Raw genomic sequence first — 21,848 nt, 5'->3', positions numbered from 1 at the left:
CAGACGTCAGGAATGGTAACATACAACAGCCAGTAGGAGAACACTTCAGTCTCCCTGGACGTTCAATAACAGATTTAAAAGTAACCATCCTTCAACAAGAAAACTTCAAAAACAGATTTCAAAGAGAAACTGCAGAGCTACAATTATTTGCAAACTTAACACCATTCATTTGGGCTTGAATTGAGACAGGGAGTGGCTGGCTCCCTACAAAAGCTCCCCCTCGCTCTCTCAATATTGACCCCTCCTCATCAATTATGGGGAGTGGACCACATCCACTCTGACTAAATTGGCCTTGTCAACACTGGTTCTCCACTTGTAAAGTAACTCCCTTCTCTTCTTGTGCCTATGTCTGTAATTTTCACTCCATGCATCTGAAGAAGTGGGGTTTTTTACCCACGAAAGCTTATGCCCAAATAAATCTGGTAAGGATATTGTCCTTCTTCCTAATACCACTTTACAGCGCTCTACAGGATGACTACCAGATGGCTTTTGGAGTCGGTCCTGCTGGATTTTAATTGGCTAAAGGATCCACTGTTAACACAAGGCACAATCCTCTCTTGACATCGGGCCAATAGTTTACTAGCCAACACATGACTTTAGCGAAAACCTAAAGCAAGGCCTTTCGCGTGCTAATCATAACTGTGGTTTTAAGGCTGGAATAGTCACATAAAGCCCAGGTTTCCACGTGGTCTATGCTTTTTTGAACCTTTTGAGATCTCTCCATTTTTAAATAAGTGAGGAGAAGAGACCTGTGTGTGGAATGGCCCATATATGATTTGTAGGTAGCAGAACATATTTCTCAAGTTACTTTTAGATTTCTTTAGGCACAGATTTCATGCCTAAAACAACTTGGTTTTTGATACTTGACTTACTAATGCATATTGTGTGCATGTAGCTATATACTACTACTGTCTGTATAGACATAAGACATAATGTGTGGGTGTATATATATTTACAATTCAAATAAAATGTAATTTTATTTAAAGTAGTGTGGAGAAAGTGTGTGCAAGCATCTTATCTCTAAACTGTTTAAGATTTTATTTTTCCTTGTCTTGTAATCTCTGCTCATATGGAGAATATAATTGACTTAAAGATGCAACTTTTAAAATAGTTTCTGCTAACATTTCTTAAATACCAATTTTCTTAAATAATGGGCTTTTTATTTCAGCAAGTGCCCCCAAATCTTTGAAAACCCCCTGGACTACTGAAGAAGATATGAATCCAGGTGCTGCTAGACAAGAGGAGCCATGGCCAGCTTTGGCTGACCGAACTCTTGTTAGTTTGGTAGAACAACTCTTTTCTCATTTGCTGAAGACCATTAATATTTGTGCTCATGTGGTGGATGATGTTGCTCCTGGCCCAGCAATAAAGGTATGATTTTTATTACGTTTTATGACTCCAAAATGCTTGTGATATACAGAGCTGTCGTTGAGTTGTGCACCTTGTTGGAGATGATTTAGACAGCAAGATATATTGATTTTGGTGGGGTGTTCAGGGATGAGCGTGGGTGTACATGAGGAAAGCTAGTGATGTTAAAGAGGCAGTAACAGTTGTCTTCTGATTTACAGTTTTTTGTTGAACTCCATTGTTCTAAGTTTCAACCTTTTTATAAGATATTATCTTTCTCTCTCAGATATTTTTCCTTGTAGCAAATATCCCGCCAGCTCTGGCCTTTGTTTCATAGGGTTAAGAATGTGTTGGTCTTCTTCAGTCACTGAGAGTTAGTTTGCACTGTGATCAGATGTGCGATTGCAGCATGGCCTGGCATACCTACACTATTATTAATCTAGCTAGTACAGCTAAAAATAGCAGTGAAGACGTGGCAGCATGGGCCTCAGTGAGGGTTAGCAACACGAATAAGTGGCTAGCGTCTCATGCTGCCTTTTCTTCACTCCGATTTTTAGCCATGCTAGCTAGCACGGATATGCCATCCCATGCTGCCACCAGACCTCCAAGTGCAGGGTGGATGTATCCTGAGTGGTAGCATCATTATTGCTGCCGTTGCAGCTCTCCAGAGGGTTTATTAATATTTATCCCTTCTCTCTCATTTATCAGTAACCATAACATTTTAATGCCTCCCAGGAATATAGAAATAACAACCTTCTCCTGCATGAGAAATAGTTTGATTAGTTAACACGGTTTTAAAATTTATTTTTATTTGCTTATTGGAAGAACTGACTGAGGATGTGAAGGCAAAGAAACAAACAAGTTTTGCATTTAGTTTAGAAAATATTGAAGTACATGGTCATTCCTACCTCTGGGGGAGCAAGTTTATTTTCTGTCTACTGCATTCATGAGCCTCCCCCTTGTTGGTGGACAGTTTCATTTTTCTTGTAGAATTTAGCTCTCATGGAGTTAGGTCATGGAAGGAGAGATGATCTCTCAAGTCACCAAGGTTAATCCCATGGAAGACTTTGAGCATCAGAGGAGAAACCTTGACATATACTCTGTACTATGGAGGAGCCAGTAGAGAGGTCAAAGCACTGGGGTCATGCACTTATGGTAAATTGTTGCCAAGTGCTACTTTCAGTCTGGTTGGCTGGCTTGTTATGCAGCCCCAAACACATTTTAAATTGAAAGAGGCTGTTTTTCAGTGGGAGGTTTGTTTTATGGAATGTAGCTTGAAAGGTATTGCTCGCCACATTTTTTTAATGTAGACTAAATTCTGAGACTTAACTGCATAATGTCCATTAAGGGTGTCAGGCTGCTAAGGATATAGTAGAATGCTTTTGATATTCCTTTACCTGTTTTGAACCCAGAGAAATTTAGTAATAAAACTTAATCTGTGTCCTTGGTCTTTGTAGTTCTTATGCTCAAATTGAGACTTAAAATATTACTGTATTCTCCTCTCCTCTCCAACACAATTGCATCCTGGCCGCCTGTCACCGTGCCTCAGGGGGTCACAGCTGAGAATACCAGATTCTGGACAAACTGTTGAGAAATGGGGCAGACCCACCCCAAACTGGTGATTATTCTTCCATAAGATATATCAAGCCAGTAACAAAAGCAAACTTCTGTCTCATCAGACCAGATAACAAGAAGTCAGAAATGCAGTGTCCTTAGGCATTCCAGCACTTATTTTACCACCCAGACACTAGACTATATGAAGAGTGGTTATCTAAAACCAATTTAATCAAACACGGGGTTCTTCTAATTCCAAGAGATCAGCCACATAGCCAGGTCTTACCCAATAATCACTTTGTTTCCAATCCTTTAGTATCTAATGGTTTATAAGAGAAAAGGATGAGAGAGTCAAAATGGTCAAAGGAATCAAATACAAAAATTTTGCAGTGGTTGTATGTATCAGGTTTGAAGCAGTGATGGAATAAATTGCTGGTTTATCAAGTCTCTGGTAGCTTCCAAAAGATTGGAAGGTCTCCAGTCCATTGGTTATAATGCTTCTGTTAGTGTAAGTTCATAGTCCAGAGTTCAGAGCAGGAAAGAGGCAAAATAGATATGCTTCCAGGGTTTTTTATAGATCCTCCCATGTGGAATGGACGCTCTCAGTCTTCATTTGTGGAAAAGTACAGGCACCAGATAGAGTCCAGGGTCACATGAGCTAATCACATGCCCTTGCATGCTTTGAGTCACAGAAGTAGCCATTATGTATATTCTGGCTAAAAGGTCCTCAGGCAAACCAGTTGGATGGGGATAAACTTTTATGACCCATTGTGTTAGTTGATGGGCTATCAACTTGAATGGTCAATTCAGTGTGCTGGCTAGACTGGGTGTAAACTACCTGATGGGTGTTAATCCAGGAGCGCAAACACTTGGAATACAGGTGTATAGTCAATATTCATAACTTTAGATACAAAGATGATACATGCATACAAACAGGATAATCATATTTGATAGATTGTAACTTTTCCATTGATACCTTACATGACATACTTTGTATAATATTTGTTGCAGTTATATAACAATGGTAGCAACAAGGATCTGCGTGGTCATATTTTAATCATACAGCGTCACATCCCCAAACTAATAAGATTAGGTGCAACCATTGTTGAAAAAGGCAGGTGTAATTAAACGTGTGTATCCCTATAAATGTATTCTATGTTTAGTTGAAAGAAAAAGTGCTGATATTTAAGCTGTCACACTGTTTCAAACGTTGTTATTTCAGGCAACATTACCTTCTCTCTCAAACCCACCTTCTCTAAGTCCAATTCGTCGGAAAGGGAAAGAGAGAGAACCTGTGGAACAAACATCTGTACCAATGAGCCCTAAAAAGGGTAGTGAAACTAATCCAGGTAAGGAGATATTGTGTGTATGTACGTACATGGTGTATTGGGAAGAAATACTGATTTGCATAATTCACTTTACTGTGAAGTTCCAATGTTAATTCTGAAGAAGGTTGCATATAGTCAGAAGAAGGTCAAATTATTCTCAGTACTAAATCTTGAGTGGCAATACTTTTTCATAAAGAACCCATGAACTCTTTGGTAGCAGTATGGATTTGTGCCTCTTGCTATTACAATCATGCTTTCAAATCCCATAAACTGGTGACTAAAACCAAAAATAGTTTGTATATATGCTTTGCAAATGGAAGCTCTGCTCCTATTCAGAGCACTGAGTGGGTGATTCTGGAAAGCAAAAATCTAAATACTGAAAATATAAGAGCTTGCAGGTTTTTCTGTAGCTATTGCAGAAATAGGCAGGAGTAAAAGGAGAAAAAGTTCTGCTTTAAAATAATTCTTGGGAACTTCAGTAATGAATTCTGTATGGGTTAGTGGTCTTATTTTGTAGCTGATTTGCATAGAATGTATTGTTATATAATACTGTAAATGCCGGTCCCCTGAGTCATTCTATGAGCTTAAACACAGTTCTAATCATTCAAATATATATGTTGACTCATATTACAGTGCATTTCAAAGTGGTTAAATTAAATATTCAAGAACACCATGGAATATAGTTAATGTGCTAATTGATCAGGATTATTTTTCTCTTTTCATAAGCTACTAGGCAAACCGATACTTCAGGGCCTGCTCCAACAAGCAAATCGTCGTCACTGGGCAGTTTCTATCATCTTCCATCGTATCTCAAGTTATATGATGTCTTGAAAGCTACCCATGCTAACTATAAGGTACAATACCATGTCCTTCAGGTGAAATACAAGAAAACTCTTTTCTGCCAGTGTTACACTACCCCGTGTTGTAAGTTTCATTCTTAGAATCCTAGAATATCAGGGTTGGAAGGGACCCCAGAAGGTCATCTAGTCCAACCCCCTGCTCGAAGCAGGACCAATTCCCAGTTAAATCATCCCAGCCAGGGCTTTGTCAAGCCTGACCGTAAAAACCTCTAAGGAAGGAGATTCTACCACCTCCCTAGGTAACGCATTCCAGTGTTTCACCACCCTCTTAGTGAAAAAGTTTTTCCTAATATCCAATCTAAACCTCCCCCACTGCAACTTGAGACCATTACTCCTCGTTCTGTCATCTGCTACCATTGAGAACAGTCTAGAGCCATCCTCTTTGGAACCCCCTTTCAGGTAGTTGAAAGCAGCTATCAAATCCCCCCTCATTCTTCTCTTCTGCAGGCTAAACAATCCCAGCTCCCTCAGCCTCTCCTCATAAGTCATGTGTTCTAGACCCCTAATCATTTTTGTTGCCCTTCGCTGGACTCTCTCCAATTTATCCACATCCTTCTTGTAGTGTGGGGCCCAAAACTGGACACAGTACTCCAGATGAGGCCTCACCAATGTCGAATAGAGGGGAACGATCACGTCCCTCGATCTGCTGGCTATGCCCCTACTTATACATCCCAAAATGCCATTGGCCTTCTTGGCAACAAGGGCACACTGCTGACTCATATCCAGCTTCTCGTCCACTGTCACCCCTAGGTCCTTTTCCGCAGAACTGCTGCCTAGCCTTTCGGTCCCTAGTCTGTAGCGGTGCATTGGATTCTTCCGTCCTAAGTGCAGGACCCTGCACTTATCCTTATTGAACCTCATCAGATTTCTTTTGGCCCCATCCTCCAATTTGTCTAGGTCCTTCTGTATCCCATCCCTCCCTCCAGCGTATCTACCACTCCTCCCAGTTTAGTATCATCCGCAAATTTGCTGAGAGTGCAATCCACACCATCCTCCAGATCATTTATGAAGATATTGAACAAAACCGGCCCTGGGACCGACCCCTGGGGCACTCCACTTGACACCGGCTGCCAACTAGACATGGAGCCATTGATCACTACCTGTTGAGCCCGACAATCTAGCCAGCTTTCTACCCACCTTATAGTGCATTCATCCAGCCCATACTTCCTTAACTTGCTGACAAGAATACTGTGGGAGACCGTGTCAAAAGCTTTGCTAAAGTCAAGAAACAATACATCCACTGCTTTCCCTTCATCCACAGAACCAGTAATCTCATCATAAAAGGCGATTAGATTAGTCAGGCATGACCTTCCCTTGGTGAATCCATGCTGGCTGTTCCTGATCACTTTCCTCTCATGCAAGTGCTTCAGGATTGATTCTTTGAGGACCTGCTCCATGATTTTTCCAGGGACTGAGGTGAGGCTGACTGGCCTGTAGTTCCCAGGATCCTCCTTCTTCCCTTTTTTAAAGATTGGCACTACATTAGCCTTTTTCCAGTCGTCCGGGACTTCCTCCTTTCGTCAAGAGTTTTCAAAGATAATGGCCAATGGCTCTGCAATCACAGCCGCCAATTCCTTCAGCACTCTCGGATGCAACTAGTCCGGCCCCATGGACTTGTGCACGTCCAGCTTTTCTAAATAGTCCCTAACCACCTCTATCTCCACAGAGGGCTGGCCATCTCTTCCCCATTTTGTGATGCCCAGCGCAGCAGTCTGGGAGCTGACCTTGTTAGTGAAGACAGAGGCAAAAAAAGCATTGAGTACATTAGCTTTTTCCACATCCTCTGTCACTAGGTTGCCTCCCTCATTCAGTAAGGGGCCCACACTTTCCTTCGCTTTCTTCTTGTTGCCAACATACCTGAAGAAACCCTTCTTGTTACTCTTGACATCTCTTGCTAGCTGCAGTTCCAGGTGCGATTTGGCCCTCCTGATATCATTCCTACATGCCCGAGCAATATTTTTATACTCTTCCCTGGTCATATGTCCAACCTTCCACTTCTTGTAAGCTTCTTTTTTATATTTAAGATCCGCTAGGATTTCACCATTAAGCCAAGCTGGTCGCCTGCCATATTTACTATTCTTTCAGCTCATCGGGATGGTTTGTCCCTGTAACCTCAACAGGGATTCCTTGAAATACAGCCAGCTCTCCTGGACTCCTTTCCCCTTCATGTTAGTCCCCCAGAGGATCCTGGCCATCCGTTCCCTGAGGGAGTCGAAGTCTGCTTTCCTGAAGTCCAGGGTCCGTATCCTGCTGCTTACCTTTCTTCCCTGCGTCAGGATCCTGAACTCAACCAACTCATGGTCACTGCCTCCCAGATTCCCATCCACTTTTGCTTCCCCCACTAATTCTAGCTGGTTTGTGAGCAGCAGGTCAAGAAAAGCGCCCCCCCTAGTTGGCTTCTCTTTGAGTGCTTGTCCGTATTGTCCACTGGTGATGTGAATTTGCCCTTAGAACTGAAATTCATATTCTTTTGGCCAGCAGTATCCTTTGTGGCAATACCAGCACCCTCAGTGTCTTTGTCCCTCCAACCCGAAGGCATATAAAGGGTGGGCCAACCCCAGCCATCCCTCGATTCCTTCTCAGTGTACGTGGCTAGTAGTTGGAACTTGCAGTGTCTACACTTCTCGCTCACTGTGTAGCCTGTCCATTGTGTAGTAAATAGATACACACTTAGCAGTTCTTATGTTCAAATAAATTTGTTAGTCTTAAGGTGCCACAAGTACTTCTTTTCTTTTTGTGTATACGGACTAACACAGCTGCTACTCAGAAACCTGTCATTTTTGATAGTGTTTCCTTTCCTCATTTGAGGAGACAAAACTTTCCTTTGGCTGTAGGACTTTCCCAGTACCTGGTCCAGTCATTATGATTGAACACAAATCTCTAGGCTTTAAAAGTTTCCTTGCATGCGAGGCGGTAGTTCCCCCTAATAATGGGCACACATGGTGCTTAATGTTCCTTGGTAAGGGGTACATACTATGTACTATTGTAAATCATTTTCAAAGAACTCAAAAGGCAAGAATCCCACCTGAAACAGCTTCTAAATAGACACTGAGGCATCCTTCTTCATATCCTGCAGTGGCTAGGGCTGAAAATCTTGAGCAATCGTCCTCAGTGCTTCCACCAGCTCCTGTGCTCACAGATCTGAAATGGGCACCTCTAAAAATTCATCCTCCTCAACTGGTAAAACCTTTGGGGCTGGGGGAAGAAAAGAGTACAGAGCCTCTAAGGGAAAGAGATGTAGGTCTCCTTCACCAGATCCTACTCCAGGAAGCCAGAAATCCTCTCAAATTGCCTTTGAAAAGAGTAGATCAATGCTCCAGAAGGGTCCCTCTGGCACTCACTAAGTCACCAGGCACTGTGTTCAAGGACTGGCCTCTTTGGTACCTTGGAAATTGCCCAATACTGACACCTTGGTACCAATATAGCCAGTAACGACGACTATGGTTCTGATGCCCCCCATTTGCTTGCCTCCAGCACTGGCACCCTCAGTACTGAAACCCTACATGGTGTAAAGGATTCCCGTGATACTGGACTCAACGCTGTTTGGAGTGAAAGTACCTTTACCAGTTCTGAGAGCATTAGCAGTACCAATTGGGATATGGCCTGAGTGCTTGTCTCTACAGTGAGTTAGTGAGCATCAAGCTGGGATGCAAATCTGCAGAGATCCAGTGTGCCGCTCACTAACTGTCCATACAGAGCCTTTTGCTGTGCACTAAAATTTCCTGAGTGTGCTTTGACTTTCTGTAATACGTTTGACCCAGTAGGGAACTTCTAGTGTGCAGCAGCAGGGTCCACACACAGTTTCTGTGCAGCACACTGCAGTGCTATAGGTTAATATTGAAGCTTGCTGCTTACTAAATGATTGTATATACAAGTCATGAGTGTGTTCCCCTTATTCTGTCTGGTACTTCTCTCTCTTTGCAAGAGGAATACTCCTCTTCTGGCTCAGATAATAGCAGGGAGGTGTCACCGGTGCATTCCCTAAGGCCTAGGTATTCAGATCCGTACATCTTAGAGAGGGAGTTGAGGGCTCATTTTTATTACCCCAGACATAAAGCTCTGAGACCTACTCCTTGGTATTTGCCCCCATGACCCTTGCATCATATAGGCACCATGGGAATTACATCAGGCCAGAAGACCAGGTCTGTAACCCAGTCCACAAAGGGACATTACAGTCAACTCAAACTGCAGCTCTTTCAATAACAACAATCAGGCCTCTGATGAGGACTTAGAGGTGGAGGTCTATTCTGTCCCAGCACCCATTTTTTCTTTCTCTAACTTCCACCTGACTGTGTAATAACTTTGCTGGGTTAAAACCTTTACTCTTCTAACGATTTTGACCAGGTTACACTGGATCTTCAGAACAACATCGAAAAATTTGGAGGTTTCCTGCGATCTGCTCTGGATGTCCTCTCTCAAATTTTGGAACTTGCAACTCTTCAAGACATTGGAAAGGTGAGTTGCTTTATTTAATATAATGTGAAATGAGCCATATTTATAACGTGCATAGGGAAGCAAGTATTTAACGAAATTTTAGTTCATCCTTCCAGTATTAGTGCTTGGAAAGGCTGACAGATCTTGGAGACAATGACAAAATATTAGGTTACATAGTAAGTGAACTTTAAAGCATGGGTGTCATATCTTCTTTTTTCATATGGCATTTGAAAAGCAATGTGCTGGGATTATAATTGAATTTTAAGGTTTGAAAGGCATTCTAATCCTTCTGGGGCAGCTAGATGGATCCCCCCTTGTGCAACCACTGTAAGCATGAATGGGACAGTTGTCCATGATGAGTTGTGTCATTTGTACCTCACCACAGTCAGAATTTGGTGATTCTTTCATTTTTGATTTATGGAGAAAATATCCACACTTAACTACACAGTAAACCTACTGATGATGTTTTAATTAAAGTTAACTACTGAAAAGCTGAATAATTTTGCATAATTTCATAGAATCATAGAATATCAGGATTGGAAAGGACCTCAGGAGGTCATCTAGTCCAACCCCCTGCTCAAAGCAGGACCAATCCCCAATTTTTGCCCGAGATCCCAAACGGTCCCCGCAAGGATTGAACTCACAACCTTGGGTTTAGCAGGCCAATGCTCAAACCACTGAGCTATCCCTCCCCCCAAATCTTAATTATTTAAGATACAGTGCTTTCATTTTTCAAGCAAGTTAGAGATCTTTTGAGTCTTACTCTTATTATAGTCACATAATTATACTATATTTATATTAAATGAAGAAAATAATCAGGTTTTGCTCTTTTTTCCCCCTGAGTTTGATATTTTCAGACCTTAATTTAACTGGGCTGTTCAACTTGGTGGTCTTTAACATACCTTAAAAAGTTTGTATGTAAGTGTAGATTTAAATTGTAACTTTCTGGGTTTCTTTCTGGTACATATTTCTGGTTTTAAAGCCTACAGTTTTGCATTTTTTTTGTCTGAGAATTATGTAATAATAGCTTCTCTTTTACTTCATGAAGAAATTTTGATTAAATGACTGTTAAACTTGTGCCTAGTGCGTTGAAGAGATTTTGGGATATCTGAAATCGTGTTTCAGTAGAGAACCAATGATGGCAACCGTTTGTGTCCAGCAGGTAAGGAAGTGACTTTTGTTTGTATTTGGGGGATGGCAGTGTTAGCACTGAGTTAGCACAACTATTCTCATTCTGAAGGAAGGGAGTGTAGGGGAAGGGAGCTTCATGTGAGAAACAACCTGGTAGTGGCCAGGGAGGATAGAATAGATAAATTCTTTTAGGTCACTTTAAATCATTTGTGTGATTTTGTTCTGGAACCCCTTGTGCCATCTGAATAATTTCTCTTGACACGCTAACCCTTATTAAAGGAGCTTTATTATTAAGTGTCAGGAGACAAATTATTCCAGTTATCTGGTTACAGAGTGCATTTAAGAGAGGGTAGGAAGCACAGTTTAAAGGACTGGTAGGGAGTTGAGAGATCTGGGTACTATTCTTGACTTTCCCATAGAGTTCTTATGTGACCTCTGGGATACTTAATATGCCTGTTCTCATCCTCCCTCTTCCCTCCTGACCTGATGAGCCTCCCATTGAGGTGGTGAGGCTTAATTCATTGAGGTTCATAAATTATTTGATTCTTGAATTAAAGGTGCAATAGAATCACTGTATTATTTTTATATAATTCTTAATTTTATGGGTTTCTTTTATCCCTCAGCATGATGAGTTTCTGGCAGTTTATTGTTGAGGTTTATCTAGCACCTATTTTAGGCTCTAATTTAAAAAAAATACAGAAGTAAACTAGCTATTTTACTGTAAAGTTAATCAAATACTTAATTACAAAATTAGTACGTTTTTAGAGTAACCTACTAAACACAAAGACTTCCAACTATACCCACTCTTCATGGATTCAGTAGTGTTGTCTATGATGTCCTAGCATGACCTAGAAGGTAGGCACAAGTCAAATATGCATGCTCCCTATAACATTCCTTTGTAAAGGCTACCACAAGGAAAACTCTAGTTATGACTTTGGTCGTAGATGACCTGGGCCATATAGGAACCAGTGATGGGATTGAAAGATAAAAAACTGGTGAAAACGCAAAAAACAATTTATATATATATATATATATATATTAAAAAAAAAAAATTATAGACAGTAGTCTTCATCAGAATCAAATTCAGTGCAAGTGATCAAGTTTCTTCTCAATTTTGCCTGCTTTCATGGTTGGCTTAGTTCCAACAGCAAATAAAGAAGCTTCTTGTTCAAGGTAAACAACAAGCCATAAGATTCCATTCATATTTAAGTAAAAGCTTATTAAAAGGTATTTTAAAAAGGTAGAAACAAAATCCAGTTTTCATAGGATGGCATACCAGACTGATTATATATAGACATTTGGGGTGGACTTGCATAGTTGAGTATTTTGTGCTGGTAGCTTGTAATTCAGCCAGGGTAAGATACAGTATGAAGCTGCACTGTCCCAGGAGCAAGGCTGGGACGGAGTCTCTCCCAGTTCAGTCCTTCCTCTTCCCCCTTTGCTGAATGGGGGGAAGTATGCTGCGCTATCTCTTTTTTTTTTCCCGTGCTGCACTGGCACTATAAAGCTTTCTCTAGTACTGAAAGATTGAGTCAGTCTGGGATTATTATCTTAAGCAGTGGCTTGTTCCAGCCTTGGAAGACTGAGCTTAGTTTGGAAGCCTGTCAGAGGGCTGTACCAGCCTGAAAAGATTTTGTTTAGCCTGGACAAAATATTGCTTTAATTCCAAGGGTGGGGCTTGCTTTAGCAGGTCACTATATTGTTTTGAAGATGCCATGGGAATTTTTGTCCATATCTATGGGAACTAAAAGTGTTTAGTGTATTTTTTCTTTATTTTTAAGGCTCCTGAGTTTATGAAGGGGAAAGAACCAGAAATAGTATTTGAGTCCATGACGCACAGTTGGCACGTTAGACTACCGTGTGACAGCCTCATTCATAAAATGCTTTTTGGGAGGGTGGGGATTCAAGTCATGTTGTTTCAGAAATGTTCATTTTTTTTCACATCTTTCCTTAGTTGCTGAAGACTTTATTTGGAACCAACTTGGCATCTCAATATGATGGCTTATCATCAAACCCCAGCAAATCTCAAGGCAAAGCCCAGCGTTTAGGCTCTTCTAATTTGAGGCCTGGTCTTTATCATTACTGCTTCATGGCCCCTTATACGCACTTTACACAGGCACTTGCTGATGCGAGTCTAAGGAACATGGTACAGGCAGAGCAGGAACATGATGCTTCAGGGTAACTGTTACTGTTTTTCACGTGTATGTGGTATAGTGTGTTAACTTTCATCAGACTAATCAAAACATTCTAGCTGAAAACAATAAATCATAACATCATTAAAGGTACTGAACAGGGCTGTTACGAAGTTTTAAATTATTGAAGTCTCTTACATATTGAAATTATAATATATTGTTCAGTTGTCAATAGCAGGAATTTTTCTTTTGTAGTCTTTTGAAATAACATATTTTATCTTGCCTTTACTAATTTGATCTCTGGGACCATACTATATTATGGATAGAACAAACGTGCTTCACAAAGCAAAGTGGAAAATAAATTTAATGCAAAAATATAGCCTTTGTATATATCTATATTTAGAAGAAAATGTTAAGGTTATATGTGTGCTATTTAATAAATATTAATACTGGTGTGTTAAACTCTCTTTATTTTTCACTAATTGGCATTCGTGTTGAGAGTCTTGAGAGGCAAAGGAATGGAGACTAAATTCTCCTCTCAAGCCTGCAATTAGTCAGGCTACAAATATATTAGTAGGACAATGTGCAGAAGTTTGCTTTGTTTCTACCCTTGCTGTACAGTAGATGTTCCAGTGAATTTGTACTCTCCAATTATCTGGTTACTAAAATACTTGAAGCGAAGTAAATTTTTACTTTCTAATTTTCTCTTAGCTTACTAAAATACTTGAAGCAATCAAACCCTATCACAAAACTAATGTTAGATAAATAAAATATTAGTAGGGAGTGTGCACGTAAGAGTTTTCTCAAATGTATTCCTTTGTTTTAATTTTTTTATTTTGACAGATGGTTTGATGTGCTGCAGAAAGTTTCTACCCAATTGAAAACTAGCCTTACAAGTGTAACAAAACATCGTGCTGACAAGGTATTTAAAATACGTTCTTAAAGAAAGAGTAAAATAAAAGGAGGGGAAAGATTTATCTTTTTATCCACATGAAGTTGTATTTTTAACAGTTTGGTTTTGAACTGGAATCTAGTGTAGACAATATGTGGCTTTAAACTGTTTTTTCTTTTTTGTAGAATGCTATTCACAATCACATTCGCTTGTTTGAACCCCTTGTTATAAAAGCTTTAAAACAATATACTACAACAACGTCGGTACAACTACAGAGGCAGGTTTTAGATCTACTAGCACAGCTGGTTCAGCTACGGGTTAACTACTGTCTTCTAGATTCGGATCAGGTTAGTCACACTGTATTCTCATTTTGTCAGTTTATAGCAGATTCGAGAACTCTAGTTCTTAGAGGGACGCTGCCAAGCTAAAATATTTTATTGTAAAAATAATTACCTTCCTTGTCCTACTAATAGCACCGTAAATGAGAGCTGTGATTTAAAATTGAAATTACAGAAATTGTATTTCACTCTTCAGGGCTATGAAGATCATGATCATTTCTAGTTAGGTTCATATTTTTTGGTTGTCTTGCACTATGTAGCATATGGGTGAATGTATAAATCCACAAAACCATTCATTTAGAAATAATAATTTCTAAATTATCAGAACTTCATTTGGAAATGTAACAGCCTATCTCACTGCCAAACCATTTTATTACTATGAAGATTATTAAACAGGAATATGTTATAATTACAAGTAGGGAAAAGGTGGTTTGGTTGTCAGAATCATTCTGATTACTACTTAATCAAAGTAGGCAAAGACAGAGATCTTAATTTTATATTCCCAATATGTGACATTGCGAGACTAGATTAAATTGTAGGTTATCTGGCTGGCTGCCATTTGCATACATTATCAACTTGAGAATTTTCTCCAAAGCATACTTAATGAGGATCTGGGGACATGAATCTGCAAGTTTTATACCGACTAGCAGTTATTAATCACCATCTAACTCAGTGGTTCTCAAACTTTTGTACTGGTGACCCCTTTCACATAGTAAGCTTCTGAGTGTAACCCCCCACCCCTTATAAATTTAAAAACACTTTTAAAATATATTTAGCACTATTATAAAAGCTGGAGGAAAAGCGGGGTTTGGGGTGGAGGCTGACAGTTCGCAACCCCTCATGTAATAACCTTGCGACCCCCAAGGGGTCCTGACCCCAAGTTTGAGAACCCCTGATCTATCTTGTACACTGAATAAGTAGGGATCCTCTGGAAATAAAATTACTCTGGATTCTCATTGGTGTAAAGGTGCAGAATTTGTCCCTTTGAGTAAGGATATTTTCAGTTTTCAAAGGTTACTTCAAGCTTTCTGATGTCTCTGGGGTTCCTCATATGAGAATAGGGCAAGGTAGAGCACTGATAACAGAGGTGGGGGGTGGGTGGGCTGGGGGAGTTGCCCATCCTGTGGTGAGGAGTTCCCCTAGGCTTCTCCTAGTGTAGTGGGTTTCAGTAGCACCCAGATAGGGCCAAATGCTGGGCACGGGGAGATGTCGGCCCTATGCCAAGGAGCACCGGATGCAAGTTGGGCTCCTGCTCCATGACTTGGGCTCTTTGGCACTAGTGTAATACAAATAATAATAATAATAAAAAAATCACATGATCATATACTTTGATGTAGTACATAATGTATAAAGTACTAGGGGGCTGAGTTAAGGATGCATGACAACAAGCATTTTGGCATTTGCTGATATTTGCATACTTTGCTTTGCAACCTTCATGGTCTTTTAACGTACCTTATCAAATTATTTTTTCTGTGTTAATTAAAGCACAGATGTTTCTGGTACTGACTGGTCCATAGGGGAGACTGTCCCAAGGAATTTAGACTTTAAATATTATGGCTATTAGTAAGTACCATAGCATGGCTACATGGCAATACATCTAACTGGTTTCAAGACTGAGCTTTATGGAGAATATGGTATGGTGAGATTGCCTACTATGGCATGTGGCCCATCTGTAACTGCTAGTAGCAAAATATCTCCAGCTGCTGTTCTGCCAAATGGCCGGGGCTCTGAGTTACTACAGTGAATTCTTTCTCAGGTGTCTGACAGGTGGGTCTCATTGATTGCCATATGTGAGGTCAGGAAGGAATTTTTCCCCAGGTCAGATTGGCAAAGACCTTAGGAGTTTTCACCTTCCTCTGCTGTGTGGGGCATGGGTTACTTGCTGGTTTGAACTGGAGTAAATGGTGGATTCTCTGTATCTTGATGTCTTTTAAATCATGATTTGAGAATGTCAGTAACTGAGCCTGAGGTTATGGGTGTATTACAGGAGTGGCTGGGAGTGATTCTGTAGCCTGCGATGTTCAGGAAGTCAGACTAGTTGATCACAATGGTCCCTGCTGGTCTTAAAGTCTGAGTCTGTGGCTGACTAGCACTACATTTTTTTTAACTACAAGGCAAAAAGTAACACTTATATGTTTGTACAGCAGTATCCACAGAAAAAGCCTGTGTGATATCCATATATAATGAGTATTAAAACATCTGTATATAGCAAGTTTTAACATCCAGCCAGCCCTGAAGACTATTAATGCTGTCCTGCACTATCCTATAATTAAGGTTATATATTGTTATATATTACCGGCTGGAATTGTCTGTAAATGTTACTCCTGTGGGAATTCTGCACAGAAAATACATTCTGCCTGAGAAGTGCTGCAGTTCTGCCTTTCGCCCACCAGAGTCTGCTGTGGCGCCAGGACAGCTAGCAGTCTAGTGAGCCTTGCAGAGCTAGTACAGCTAAAGTTATTACGGAAGGGGCTAAAGGTTACTCATTAAGTCTCACTGGTCATTGTTGTTACGCACTGTAAGAACCTCCATAGAAAGCAGTGATGTCATACAATCCTGCACCTGGTTATTAACAGTACAGGTGCCAGCAACAGCCAGTGGGCAGCTGCGTTCATCACAGCACCCTGCCCACGGAGCCAGGTTAGGAGGCATGGGGATATTGGGGGGATGAGGGGGACAGATAGAGTGGGGTACACGGGGCTACTGGGTGGTCACAGACTGGGGTTCTGCAGGGCTAGTGGGGCATGGGCTTAGGAGCTAATAGGGCGACCGCATCGAGCCAGGGTCTGAATGGGAGTGGGAGACTGCAGGGCCACATGGGGATGTGTGGGGAGGGGTGGCAGGGCCACACGGGGACGGGGAAGGTGGACTGCAGGGACACACTGGGACAGAGACAGACGTGCCTGACAATGAGACTGTCTATGAGTCAGTGAGGTTCTGCGTGGGGGAGGCTCCCCAACTCCCTAACAATCCCTCCGTCTGTTTCTCTCTTCCCCCCCCCCCCACTCCCCCCCCCAATGTTCCGTACTTCTCCCATTCACACCCAACAACCCTCCAGGTTCACTCCCAGGCTCCTTCCCTCTCCCTCAGCTCTTCCATTACTTCTGACTTCCCCAAGCCTTTGCACTGTTTCTGAGGGGTGCAGGAAATATGTTTCTGTGTTGTAGTTTAAATGAATTATTACTCAAAGTTCTGTATTAATTTGCCTATTTGTCAAACATTTCCCGAATTTTTTTTTTTTGGGGGGTGGGGTGGGGGGGAGTCTGTATTGTTACAGACATACTTGCTGACAGGTATTTTGAAATAAATTATCAAAAATAGTTGAAACTGGCGTAATTATATTGTGTTATTTTGATGAATAAAATATGCAGAATTTTGCAGTATTCTTAATTTTTTTGTCACAGAATTCATCCAGGAGTAAAATTTATATATGAAAGGAAAAACCTTATTTGGATGCGCAAGTACAAGGGATCAGAGTTAAATTTGAAGTTTCAATATTAAATCTGCATTAGCTAATTTAAGCTCATGTTTTCTCAACCATAACACTTCATTAAATGTTAGATTTTTGTATAAAATATATAATGTCATGTAAATATATGTAAATTATAAAGTTGCAACACAGACTCAGATTCTCTTTTAAGCGTTCATGTATTGTCGTAGGTAAGGCTCTGATTTTGTCACGGATATTTTTAGTAAAAGTCTGGAACAGGTCATGGGCAATAATGAAAAATTCACGGAAACTTGTGACCTGTCCCTGATTTTTACTAAAATATCCGTGCTAAAACGAGGAGCCTGAGCAGCTGCGGGTGGGCTGGGAGCTGCAGGGTCCCCCTCCACTGGTGGTTCTGGTCTCTGGGGGCGGCAGGAAGTAGCGGGGGTCCCCGTGCCGCCCCAAATGGCGGGGAGCTCTAGGGGTCCCCCCCACCCGGTGGCACTGGCAGCTGGGAGCTGTGGGAGGTCTGCCTGCCGCTGGCGGCAGAGGACCCTGCAGCTCCCAGCTGGACCTGGCTGAAGTCACGGAATCCGTGACCTCTGTGACTAAATTGCAGCCTTAGCCATAGGTAGGGCCCTACCAAATTCATGGCCATGAAAAACGCGTCATGGATCCGTGAAATCTGGTCTTTTGTGCTTTTACACTACACTATACAGATTTCATGGGGGAGACCAACATTTCTCAAATTGGGGGTGCTGACCCAAAAGTGAGTTGCTGTGGGGTTGCAAGGCTATTTTAGGGGGGTTGTGGTATTGCCTCCCTTATTTCTACACTGCCTTCAGATCTGAGTGGCTGGAGAGCAGCAGCTGTTAGCCAGGTGCCCAACTCTGAAGGCAGCGCTGCACCAGCAGCAGTGTAGAAGTAAGGGTAGCAGTACCACAACCGCACCTACACTGATCTTGCGATTTCCCCCCACATCAAACTCCTTTTTGGTTCAGGACTCCTACGATTACAGCGCTGTGAAATTTCAGATTTAAATAGCTGAAATAATGAAATTTACTATTTTTAAAATCCTGGGGCCATGAAATTGACCAAAATGGATCCTGAATTTGGTAGGACCCTAGCCATAGGAAACTTTTCCAAACATCTTATAGCAAAGTATGGGAAACCGTGCTTTTCATCTGTTTACCCATAGATGTACTTTTAAATATTCATCTGCCAGTTTAGTTTTAGATGAAAAATTAATATTGACAATATTATGCCACTCTGAATGTGTACAGTTCTTAACGCTTATTTTTATCCTGTTTTCAGGTGTTTATTGGATTTGTGCTAAAGCAGTTTGAATACATTGAAGTGGGACAGTTCAGGTAAAATCAGACATATAAAATCTCTTCCTTCTATAGTAAGATTATGGGATATAATCACACAGGTCAATTGAAGAGTTTGGGTTAATCTCTTGTTGAATTTTACTGTTTCTTTGGAATGTCTGTTTTAAGAAGGGGAATGGATCTAGAGGAAATAACTAGCTGCTTTGAACTATCCCCTGTCCCACTACCCCTATTATTTCTTTTTTTCCAAAAACCTGCAGTGATTAATTCTGACACCTTTAAGGCCCCACATTTCCATTTACATCCATCCAGAGTGTAGTGTCTGTCCACCAAAGGAGGAGAGTTCCATTGTAGGTCATGTGTTTTCCACTTTCCCTAATCCCATAGCAGCTTCTTCAAGGGGTTTGGGCACTATGTAATGGGAGGGTTTGGGGAGCAAAGTGCAAGAAATACAATCCTAATCTATATTAATTTGTACTACTTCTGCTGTACTGAAAAACTCTCTCTCTCTCTGTGTTTGGGTAATTTCAGAGGGAATCTGTAATTTGGGGGAGTCTCTGGATCCATGCATTCTGGTAGTGAAAACTCTGTATTGCCAGCTTTTGGCTAGCAAACACCATAAATTTTATATTGAAAAAATAACATTGGGAATGTTGTTTAGATTTTTAGTGGGACACGAGAGCTGTGTGTGTTCTTGAGCCACATACTACTTTTGAAAGGGGAGGTAGGAAGGAACGGAGTAGGGGGATGTCTCAAGTCTAGAGGAGCTTTAAAAAATTGGATTTTAATAAAAATAAAAACTAGCAAATATACTCAGAATAGTAGAGAGAAGAAAATAAGCACGGAATCATTATATTAGGAACTATTTTTGTACTCCCCTAAATTCATTTTAAAAAAGCAGTTAAAATAAATGGGACATGCTGTAACAGCATTAAGCTACTCCAGGGCATGTATTATTAGGCTATTTATGCACTGTTTTGGTGCCTGAAGACAGGATGCCTCCAAAGTGCCTTCTCTTAATGCATGTTTTATTGCTTACTGCCATTGCTTTCCATAATGAGTTTTAAAAATATCACTGTTGTCTCCAAACGATGCTTTGTTTCCGAACTGCCATTCCATTTTGATTGTTCAGCAGGAGTTCCAGTTTGATGTAGATTAGGAATGTTGCTTGCTGCCTAAGTGGATAATAGCCAACAGATGATCATTATTGTTCTAAGCAGAGTGGTTAATTAATAGTAACTTGTTTGTTTTTAAGTACTGCAGTTTTCCCTACAGCTTTGACAAGCCGTCAGCTTTAGTCACTCATACATATGGTAGTTTGTAATCCATGTTTTATTCCATTTTGTTAAACTGTCCATCAAGATTGTAACTTCCCCATTTTACATTTTAAAATTTATATTTAAGAGAACTTTTTTAAAAAATGGCACCTTGCTCTTATTTGTAACTAGTTACACTGGTTTTGAGGAACTAGCATTATGATATGTTGCAATTTTCACATTTTAGTTACAAGCAATTTTTAGCTATTTTTTTCCCTTCCCTTGTTTTTAATAGAGACACTGCATGCAAGCAGGATCTGTTTCTTAATTTGTCAATTTAATCCCCACCTAAAAGTATGATGCCTCCATCCTTTCCTTCAAATCTTTCCTTAAAACATACTTCTTTCTTTAAGCCTACAAAATCCAGTCCCTCCCTTCTGGCCTTAAAACCTGAGTCAATTACCAAAATAAGCAATAAAAACACTAAGCCAGTCTTTTAAAAAAAAAATCACAACTAAAAAAATCACAACTAAAGTGGAATTAAGGTATAAACTTCACTTTGCTTGCTTTGTATTATATCTCATCCTCCAATCTTCATCTACATGCTGGCTATCAGGTTATAAGCTTCTCAGCACAGGGTCTTTGCCTTCCTGCTGCTTTGTAAAGCACCTAGCACACTTTTGATGTTTATATAAACGTGATCTGAATGGGTGTTTCAGTGTTTCTGCTGCTTAACCTTTACATCCATTTAAACAGATCTTGTTTTCATGTAAATAAATCCTTTATAATGAGGCTGGTGGTACTATTCTTTTTTGCATTGTAATCCTTGGTTTGCATTATTTCTAGTTCATATGAACAAAAATGTTAGTAAGTAAGCTAGTATTGAGAAATTCAATAAACTCAACTTTTAAATAAGATCTTGTAGTAAAAAATGGGGCACAGAAATGCCTGAAATACTATATAGAAGTAGAAGAGTATGTTCATGAATTTTCCAAGAAACATAAGCAGGTTATTTTTCCTCTGTATAGAACTGACCTGTATGTTTAATAAAGGGAAGGTCGTGTGTATTGACATTTTTCTTTTGTTCCAGGGAATCCGAGGCAATTATCCCTAATATCTTTTTCTTCCTCGTATTGTTGTCTTATGAGCGATATCACTCCAAACAGATAATTGGAATTCCTAAGATTATTCAGCTGTGTGATGGTATCATGGCCAGTGGAAGGAAAGCTGTTACACATGGTAACTTAAAAACCAAAACAGTGAAACTACTAACAATTTGCAGAATACTAAAAAGAATATACAGTGCTGTGCTAAGGAATGCTGGGCTCATGCTGATCAGCCCAGAAAACACTTACTTGTCTGGTTTTTTTGTATTTTATCAAACTACATTTTGCATATATTAAACCTAGTTCAAAGGTATGAACCTACTCCCGACAGAAAATATTATTTATCCCATTTACACTACTGCCACAATTATGCATAATTAGCTATTTTTGTTCAGAGCAATTAGGAGATTTGAGTGTAGAAGAAAAGCTATAAATTATGTATGTTTGAGCTGCTTAGGTAAGATTGTATACTGTCTGCCTGGTTCTACCCAGTGATATCTGTCCCTTGCTTTCTCATAAAACGTATGACGAAAAAAACCAGTTGCTTTAAATTTGCAGTTACCAGTTTGTGACAGTTGCTGAATTGATATTTAACAAGGCAACATAACACCCTCTGCTACCTTTATACAATACATTGCTAGCACAGAAAAAAGGAGACTTAGATTTTGATCTAAATGTCTGATATCTAATTTTAAAACATTCCAAAATG

The 21,848-nt window shown here is 40.3% G+C and overlaps 1 protein-coding gene across 2 annotated transcripts in view; it reads left to right on the top strand.

Moving 5' to 3' along the window:
* HTT (huntingtin) overlaps nt 1-21,848 on the top strand; it is a 183,800-nt gene that overhangs the window by 80,994 nt on the left and 80,958 nt on the right. For both annotated transcript variants that reach the window (XM_084626754.1, XM_084626753.1), the window contains exons 26-35: nt 1,169-1,371; nt 4,124-4,250; nt 4,956-5,083; nt 9,434-9,544; nt 10,608-10,685; nt 12,609-12,832; nt 13,630-13,708; nt 13,864-14,025; nt 18,761-18,816; nt 21,124-21,272. In XM_084626754.1, the coding sequence (XP_084482880.1) occupies nt 1,169-1,371; nt 4,124-4,250; nt 4,956-5,083; nt 9,434-9,544; nt 10,608-10,685; nt 12,609-12,832; nt 13,630-13,708; nt 13,864-14,025; nt 18,761-18,816; nt 21,124-21,272 (1,317 nt within the window). The remainder of the gene's footprint in view (nt 1-1,168; nt 1,372-4,123; nt 4,251-4,955; nt 5,084-9,433; nt 9,545-10,607; nt 10,686-12,608; nt 12,833-13,629; nt 13,709-13,863; nt 14,026-18,760; nt 18,817-21,123; nt 21,273-21,848) is intronic.

Source organism: Lepidochelys olivacea (genome assembly GCF_965140295.1).
Source record: "Lepidochelys olivacea isolate rLepOli2 genome assembly, chromosome: 4".
Lineage (NCBI taxonomy): Eukaryota > Metazoa > Chordata > Testudines > Cheloniidae > Lepidochelys > Lepidochelys olivacea.
Note: the sequence above shows the minus strand (reverse complement) of the source record. Positions and strands in the feature narration are given on the sequence as shown.